Consider the following 9,130-nt stretch of genomic DNA (forward strand, 5'->3'; position numbering starts at 1 on the left):
TGAACACACATTGGGACACCGTCTTGAAGAATCTTTACCCTGATCGTGATATGCATCGCAAAATCAAGGATCAACTTGCATTTTATAGGGATATGCGAGGATCATTTGGGACAGCCGATGCCCAAATTGATTGCATCAAGATTTCCTCCGTCTTGTGGTGGCAAGAAAATGATTCAGATAGTCCCGACTTCAGCGACTTGCCGTCCGCATTCTTAGTCAAGCGGTTTAGCTCCTCTTGCTTGGAGAAATTATGGAGTGTATATAGCCACATTGCATCTAGAAAGAGAAACCGACTTGGAGTGGAGAAAGCAAATGACCTTGTTTTTGTCATTGCAAACTTAAGAATGCTTTGCAAGTCAGCATCCAAAGTGACAGATCCTTTTCTACAGTGGGGGATGGAGGCAGAGGCAGAGGTGCTTGGAAAGGCAAGAGGATCTACGCATGAGGATGAGCCTATGCAGGCGGATTGGGATGATATTCACGACGTCCAGGACTCCACTACAGATTGGGAGGTGGGATGCTCTTCTGTCCCTACCCAGATGTGAACATCAGGCATGAGTCATGACTCATTGCTCATTGGTTTTTGATATTTGTTTTCTTTGTGGCCGCCGGCTTTGTCCCCTTATTGCACTACCGCATGAGTGATTGAGTCTTGACATGTCACCTAGTGACTCTAACATGTGTTAACAGTTATTTAGCACTTACGTCTCTAGCCTCTACATGTCTTTTAAGTTTTTGTAGCGCCTTGGCTGGCCTTGTAAGCCATCTTTATAATCTATCATCATTTTGCTCCAAGCTTTTGTGTGGAGTCTGGACTCTATTCAACTTTGAGTTGATGTTCTTTCTATAAAGAATCAAGATGCTTTTGTAAAGGATGATCCCAATTTATGTGTTGTGTGTAGTGCGCAATTGCGTGTCGCCGTGTAAGCCTTAAGATTGAAGAATCATTGCAAAGCATGCCTAAATAGGATTCTGCTTGGACTAATGGGTGTGTATGGCTCTCTACTAACATATATGTTAAATCCAACCTAATTTAAGTATATTTTAAGCTTACTGTTCTGGCCCCCGTTCCCGTTCTGCTTTTCTTTTTGATGGGGGGGGGGGGGGGGGGGGCGTTCCGGACACCCCCGTTCCCGTTCCCCGTTCCCATTCTGGGTAACTTTTCCTCAATCTCCGAGCCATAATGTAAAATTCCCAAGTATGTTATTTGAAACTCGAAGCTCAAACTCTTTTTGGTTTGTTGAATGAGATCTTTATGATCACCTATGATAATTAAGTCATCTACATACAAGATAACAATGACTTGCTTCCCACTTTCTCGGTCGATGAGATCCGACAGCGATCGAGGAGAGATTTCATTTGAACCCACAAACCCTCCCCCCCCCCCCCGCCACATTTCCTTTCTCCCTAGTGTTTAGTGTTAGTTCTTTGTAATTTCTGTACTCAGACATGGTATCAGATTCACCAATTGTAACTTTTTGGTCTCATAGGTCATGTTGGCCTTTTGAAGACGTTAATATAACATTTCATTTCATAACATTTCTCTCTCTCTCTCTCTCTCTCTCTCTCTCTCTCTCTGGCCAGGCATGCACGACGCCCGGTCAGACTACTAACCATGGAGGAAATTGATGAGATTCGCCAACAACCGATGCTAGATCTCTTGTGATTCAGCCATCCCAACAAGCCACCCAAATTTTCCCGCTTAGTTTTATGCTTGGCTCACATCAACCAGCTTAGGCCCCCATAGTAGATATCTTTGTTTTGTAATGTTGTTAGGTTATTTTGTTACTCTGACTTTGTATCAGATCCACCACTTTGTAACTTTCGGGTCTCATAGGTCATTATGGCCTTTTGAAGACGTTAATATAACATTTCATTTCATTTCATTTCATTTCATTTCTCTCTCTCTCTCTCAATGTCAGATGTCCCGTCCCTTTCTACCTTAGTGATCTCTCTTCTCCAGTACAAAGGTCAGGGACCCAGGGTACTATTCCTTCTAATCGGCAATGGTGCAAACTGTTTTGTTCCTCCAATGTTTTGTGAATTAGGGTGTCTTAACATATGTGTGCTTTCTATGCATTGAGAGGTGATTTGATGAGATTTAGGCTTGACACCAAATAAGTGGTGTAAATATATGTGCACGTGCAATACTTAAACCTGTTATTCTTCTTTTTATAAATTTGACATTACAATTGACCTCTGCAGAAATTTTCATGAATGCAATCTATACGGTGGGCTTCCCCCAGAGCTGGGAAAATGCAAGAAAATGAGGAATATGTAAGTAACCTTCATAGCCCATGTCACCTTAACTTTTTTTTTTTGGTTTTTTGTTTGTTGGTGCAATCCATTCCTTTTGAGAGTGCAGGCCATTTTAATTATTTGGCAATCTGTCAAGAAAATAGTTTTTGGGCATTATTCGTGCAAAATTTAAAGAGGCAGCCATGCGAAGCAGTATTTTCACTCAGAAACCCAAGAGCTAGCCACCATTAACTAGTGCTACTAATGATAGTACTTCTGCTGCTTGAGATTCCTTGCCAAGTGACCTACAATTATGCAGGCACCGGAGTATAGATGCCTTTTTTTTGGATCATGCAGCACTTTTAGGTGGTGATCCTATGTTATGACCTGTTGTGCAGGAGAGGAGAAAGGAGCTCAAAGATAAGATGACAAACACAAAGGGGAAATTGATGAGAGTGAGGAAACTCTAGAGCCACAACTGAAAAGAGCCAAAAATGAGGTCTGATACAAGATGAGGCTCGGGGTTTTCTTTTATATGAACTGTGAGACCTAGATCTGTGCCTTAGCTTTTTCCATACTTTGTCATACCCTTATGCTTAAGTGTATGGATGTAGGGAAAAGGATGAACCCTACTCAACTTTAAGTTAACCTTCAGATTATAGGATGCACAGTGCTGAGTGTAGTTACTATTACTAGTTAGCAGATTGTACCTTTCTTCAAAGCTGAAATGTGGTGTAGCCTCTTGCAGAAGCGTGGGGCCAACTGGCTATTTAATCACATTATAGAGCACCGAGATCAAAAGGGTGCACTTTTCAATGTACCCTTCAATACTGACTGCTACAGATAGTGCTATCAAAAAACTTGCAGGTGAAGTATGATATCCTTTATCATACTGTTGAATATCCAACGTTTCCAAATGATTATAATTTGAATTATGAGTATTTTCCATACTCTGATCCGTGGAACATGAGGGTGCTGGCCACTAAAAGAGGCTGGCTAGACAGAAACTGGGTGCCCTCTAAAATTGATCTAAATAATGGTCAACTAGGCATAAAGTGGCTAAAGCGACCTGATGGACAATACTAAAGGGCCAAATTCATACAATCATGAAATGCAACGTAAGTAGCACATTCTGGCAATCACACAGTTTCCAACATGTTAGGTGTACATACATGAACACTCATGGAAACTAGCATTTCTCCTTATAGCCCTTCTAGGTGTTACTTCTTAGTGGCAATTTCTAGTAAATTTCTGATCACTTGATCCTTCTTTGTTCTAAGAGCTCTTTGGTAGGAACAATTTAAGAATCTGGCTAGGGCAATCAGCAACTTTAAACTTTCTTCACTTGCGTAGCTTATTGTTGCATTACTTGAATGCCTTTTAGGTTATTTCTGAGTGTATTATACGTGTTTCACCTGTACTGGGTTCAAGTTGTACTCTGTTTAATCTGATCATTCATCTGTTTGGACTTTATTTTATGCTGGTCAGATCTTTGTATGGAAACAGCCTTACAGGAATTGTGCCAGACTCTTGGAAGAATATGACACAACTTTCAGTTTTGTATGCATTTTCTTTCTTTTAACCCTATATGCTTTCATTGTAATTGGTTCAGTAATCATCTAATCTTACCACTAGCTAAGTTTATGGTTCTGTAAAATTCAGGTGGCTGCACAGGAACCGCCTGACCAAGTATCTTCCTGAGTGGTTACCTTCACTTCCCAACCTCTATAACGTGTAAGGCTTCGATATACATGTTGAAGACTCTTTGAATTCTGGACTCTATTCACGTTTTTGGCCAGTTCGAATCTGGAGATAAACATTTATATCTCTTTTTGTAATGGAATAGGAGTCTGGACTACAACCTCTTTTACGGTTCTGTACCAAACTTTTCAAATGCAAGTGTAAAAATTATGTAGGTTTACCCTACATTTTTCTGGTACACAAAGCATGGTCATGAGTTCCTTTGTGCTATAGTTATATGAAAGAGTGTGTGTGGCTTTACATCTATGTTATCTGCTAATAAAGATGGTTGACTAATCTGGATCTAATTTGTATTGCCCATATTCTGTAATATCAATTTTGCAGGTCCATTACATGCAACTATTTCTCAGGTGCTACTCCAACAGGACCGGCAAACCTCGTGTAAGGGTAACTTGCTATTAATCATAAGGCCAATTAGTAGTTAAGTTGATCAAGTCAAGAAAAATTTTAGATTTTTAATTTTCATGAACTTGGAGTCTGTATATCACTGTTCTCTGTCATGCACATTCATGTGTGGCAAAGATTTAAATATCGCACTTGACGAGGACACTTTACTTCCATGTACATTTCTCTTAGACCCTTACACACTTAGAGCACCGTATACAGAAACATTGATAAATGACGGGTTCTAGCAGGCCCAAAGCAACATAAGATTGAATGGATTTTTAAGAAACTGTAGTTTTCTGCTTATAGTATCCCTTTCTTTTATATTTATGGTATCTGGTCTTATTTTGTTGACCTTTTACAGCTCTTTTAAGCTCATCGTCTGATTGTTGTACGTTTCTCTGGCATGGATTCTAATTTCAAGGGCCATCTCCTGATTGTCTTTACAGGTTGAATACTTCAGGAAACTGCTTTGATCCTATCAATAACAACGAAAAGATTAGATGCCAACAAGATTACTTTGATTGTGGCTCATTTTTTAATTCTTTACCTAATGGTTAGTTCTCATTAGATGCCAACAAAATTACCTTGATTGTGGCTCCTCTTTTAATCCTTTACCTAATGGCTATTTCTCAGATGGAAAATGGGCTTAATTATGTTAATTGAGTATCATTAGTATTTTTCTTTATGTGTGAATGGCAAGCTCGTTAGGTAATATCCTGTTTGCATGTTATGAATGCCATAATTATGAGCTTGCATCACATGAGTACTCATTCTTCTGGTTGACACGTTGCAGGAGCCTGTCCCCGTTGCCCAAGCTCTCAGTCTTTAGAAGATGCCAACACATGTGTATGCACGCTCTCCACAACAGGTTGATAAAGCATTTTGGACTCGTTTGGACTTGTCAAGTGCATTACCACCCGAAGCGTTTTGAGAAACAACCTGATACATGGTCTTTATTTCAGGAGACATTGGAGGGTCAACAGGTGGTGGATCAAACAGGGGTAAATTAATTGGCTCTATTGTTGGAGTTGGAGGTCTTCTGCTAGTGCTAGCCTCCTTATTTTACGTGTACAGGCGCTATAGGAAACCAGTTAAACAACGATATCTAGGTTATGCTTCTGGTGAGTTATGGTTGAAAAATGCATGCTATGGGATCCTATGCATATGCTTGATAAACACAACCAAAACCCCCAATTAATCCCCCCCCCCCCACCTCCCTCTCTCTCTCTCTCTCTCTCTCTCTCTCTGTGGCACAAAAAATGGCTGTAAACTGTGTACAAGGGGATGCTCAAAGGCCCATCACCTCAAGACGGGGGTTACTAAGGGAGTACTATGTGTACATCAAGGTGGCATGTATGAAGAATGCAAAATGAACCACTTGGGAGGTGTGTGATGCCATGTAATGTGTCCATGGTCCGGACTGAAAAGAACTAAAGATCTTACCCATCTCGCGAGAAAAGAACATGTACGCCTCTCTGCTGCCCTAGTTGCTGAAGTATCCCATTGGTTGCAAAGAGTACGCAACAGCTCTGTCCAAATAGCTGTTAAAGTGGTTGATGTCGCGGAAGACTATGAGCCCAAAATGTGAGCTTAATGAGCCTTCCACAACTGATTAATGAACAGTATCTGGAACTATTTGTAGAGTGAACAATCTATATCCCAATGACGTAAGCATGAGGGCCAGATCTGTTGGAGAGCCGTAAAAAAGAGTGTGTGACCCAAAAATTGCAAAATCCATGCAAGTGCCCCCCACGTCACAACTCCATCATGAACTCCAGCTCTGATTAGCAAACAACAAACAGCTCTCCACACTGGCTGAGCATATGAACAAACCCAAAACCAGTGTCTTAAGGACTCATGTTGCAAAGTACATCTCTAGCAAGTCAGATCATGATAAGGTTGCATCAGTACGTACGTACTGATCCCCTCGGTATGGTTCATCTGCACTGTACGTTACGTAAGCGTCCCCCCCCCCCCCCCCCCCCCCCGTGGCGGAGGGATGTGTAACCAAAACTCAGCTCGTGCACTTGCATGGTTGGGCACATAGATGTTCAGGAAGCCCATGAGGCTACCGTGAACTTGCATAGTAAACCCACTGGGCCCTACCTGGCACAATCATACCTCTGCCCACAATGGCCTGCTGCCATGAGTCTGCAATAGTCATACGTACACCTCCTGGATGCCTCCAAGCCCAAAAGCAGCTGACCAAAAAGACTCATAGCGGCCACGCAGAATCTGACCACAATACCGAATGCGGCTCTCACAAAGATGATGCTCCTGAAGCACAAGTATATCAATTATACCACCCACAAGGCATCTTTGAAGCTCGGGGGTCCACTTAAACCCTGCACATTTCATGAGACAATTCTCATGGGATCAGTGAGAAAAGACCGATGCTGCAACAACAGCCAATCTCCCTATCTTCGAGGCCGGCTTGGAGGGGTAATCCGCATCCGAGCGACCCTAAGATAGGCGTGCTTGTAGTGGCTCTCCCACTCAAGCCCAAGCAGAGCGTGCAGTCTGTAGGGCTACATCCTCTGTCCATAAATCCTCATGTACAAATACATAGCAAGGGGTACTTTGAGTGTTGGCAAAGAAGTGAACCACAATGTGCCTACATCTAGTTGCATCCGGTGGTGTCACATTGAACTTGGCTAGCGGCCAAAGTGTCTGTATCAAATCTGTCACCCCCAGGTCCCGTGTGTGGTTTGAGAACTCTAATGCTTGGACCTGAAGGCAGTCAAGGACTGTGTACAAAGTCCACTATGTGTGATCCCTTCCACACAACGGGAAGGAAAAGCTTACCGCGGTATCCAAAGCCTCGGTGCCTAGAAAGAGAATGTGTATTTGAAAACAAAATGCCTCAAGGTCAGAAGATGGATCGCCGAGGAATCACGAGAAGCTGCAGCCAAAGAAATCCCACCGTCGGCCATTGTCAAAACTGGTCAGCCCACTGGTGATTGATGCAAAAGGAGAGACTTGTACTAGAAGTGGCATCTGATGCGTGCTTTTTGTGAGCCCCCTCAAAACCACCTTCTCGGCATAGCTAGCAGCTAGGAGGAAGAAACTACTTCAGACCAAGAAGGCTCCGATGCATGTGCAATCATTCTCATTTGTACCCAGAGTCGGGTAGTGTCGCTATCAAGTAGTGCCATGGGCAAAGAGCTCATAAGGATCATCTTGGTAGTATGGTAAGAAGATATATATGCATGGATAGCTTTGCGAAGTGATATCTCTAAGTGTTTGTGTTTGTTCGACAGAGACAACAGAAGGAAATTTTAGACAAGTGTCATTAGATGCAAAAGTAAAGGCCTATTTCCATATGCAGTTTCCAATGCGTGCACCTTGAAGGCAGGTGGCAATATTCGCAATTGGTGAGGTGTCGCCTGCTTGGCCCAGATCTTTGTAGTGCCTTTCAGTACATTCTGCACACAGGAGTTATGCCGGATAGCATGAGTGAGGGCCTGATTTACCTCATTCCAAAGGAGGGTGGCTCCTTGGATGAGATTCGACAGTGGCGCCCCATCACCATTCTCAACTCAGCCTACAAAATTCTTGCCAAGGCTCTGAGTTTGAGGATTCAGCCACTTTTGGAGAGCCTTATACATGGGACTCAGACAGGTTTTGTCAAGGAACGCAGTATCCTTGACAACATCTTCACTTTTTGGGAGGCTTCTGCCCTTGCACGGCTCCGTGGGGAGGACCTTGTGATTCTTCTTCTCGATTTTGAGAAGGCATACGACAGAGTCGACTGGGACTTTCTAGAGGGCACGCTACGCAGGATGGGCTTCTCAGAGGCTTGGATCAGAGGGGTGTCAGCTTTGTACAGACAGGCTCACAGTCAGGTGCTTTTGGCAAGAGGTAGAGGTGAGCGCTTCATGCTCACACGATCGGTCAGACAGGGTTGTCCTCTTGCCCCCTTTCTCTTTCTGTTCTATGCGGAGGCGATGAGCAGATTTTTGGTGTCACAGCAGGTTGGTTTGAGGGGCTTAGCACTCCCTCTACGGGGAGATGAGCTTCTGGACGCTGAGTTTGCCGACGACTCAGCCTTGTACTTAGAGGGCCAGGAGGCCAATTTACACAGATGTGGGCAGGCTTTGGAGACCTTCTACTGTGCATCGGGCGCACTGATCAACTGGAGAAAGACAGTGGCTTTCTCGGTTGGTAGTGCTCCTGTGCCAGATTGGATGCCAAGAGAGGGTTTCAGGTGGATTCCTCCAGGGACTGCAGTTCGGTACTTGGGTTGTCAGGTTGGTTTGGATTTGTCCCCCGAGCAGCAGATTGCTCCTCTTCTCCTGTCCATCAGGAGAAAGCTGTTACATTGGAGCTCAGCCCGACTTTCGCTGGCTGGTAGAGTAGTAGTTGCCAACCAGGTGTTGTTGGCGACTATGTGGTACATCACTTCTTGCTGGATCTTCTCGAGTTCTTGCATCAGCCAGGTACAGAGGCTGATCAGGAACTTCCTTTTGTCAAGTCACGACACTCAGATTGCCCGAGCCAAGGTGGCTTGGTCTGTCATCACACTTCCTTGTTCTCAGGGAGGGCTTGGGATCATTGATCCAGCACAGCAGAGCAGAGCCCTTCTTGGGAAGTTCGTCGTCAGAGGACTTCTTCCAGGCGAGGAGCCCTGGAAGGAGTTCTTGTTGCAGAGGCTTCGTGCCAGGGTGCCTCAGTCAGGAGGCCCTTGGCAACCTTCGACCAGATGGATCTTTACAGAGTTGCGTCGAGTTGGTTTGAGCAGGAG

General features: G+C 43.9%; 1 protein-coding gene across 3 annotated transcripts in view; it reads left to right on the top strand.

The window, feature by feature from the left end:
* LOC147440963 (LRR receptor kinase SERK2-like) overlaps positions 1 to 9,130 on the top strand; it is a 122,199-nt gene that overhangs the window by 25,075 nt on the left and 87,994 nt on the right. For all 3 annotated transcript variants that reach the window (XM_086482745.1, XM_086482744.1, XM_086482746.1), the window contains 8 exons: positions 2,206 to 2,277; positions 3,727 to 3,798; positions 3,901 to 3,972; positions 4,085 to 4,150; positions 4,324 to 4,380; positions 4,833 to 4,939; positions 5,180 to 5,254; positions 5,349 to 5,507. In XM_086482745.1, coding sequence (XP_086338871.1) covers positions 2,206 to 2,277; positions 3,727 to 3,798; positions 3,901 to 3,972; positions 4,085 to 4,150; positions 4,324 to 4,380; positions 4,833 to 4,939; positions 5,180 to 5,254; positions 5,349 to 5,507 — 680 coding nt within the window. The remainder of the gene's footprint in view (positions 1 to 2,205; positions 2,278 to 3,726; positions 3,799 to 3,900; positions 3,973 to 4,084; positions 4,151 to 4,323; positions 4,381 to 4,832; positions 4,940 to 5,179; positions 5,255 to 5,348; positions 5,508 to 9,130) is intronic.

The sequence above is a fragment of the Adiantum capillus-veneris genome, chromosome 15, assembly GCF_014529385.1.
Source record: "Adiantum capillus-veneris isolate H3 chromosome 15, ASM1452938v2, whole genome shotgun sequence".
In the NCBI taxonomy this organism is placed as follows: Eukaryota; Viridiplantae; Streptophyta; class Polypodiopsida; order Polypodiales; family Pteridaceae; genus Adiantum; species Adiantum capillus-veneris.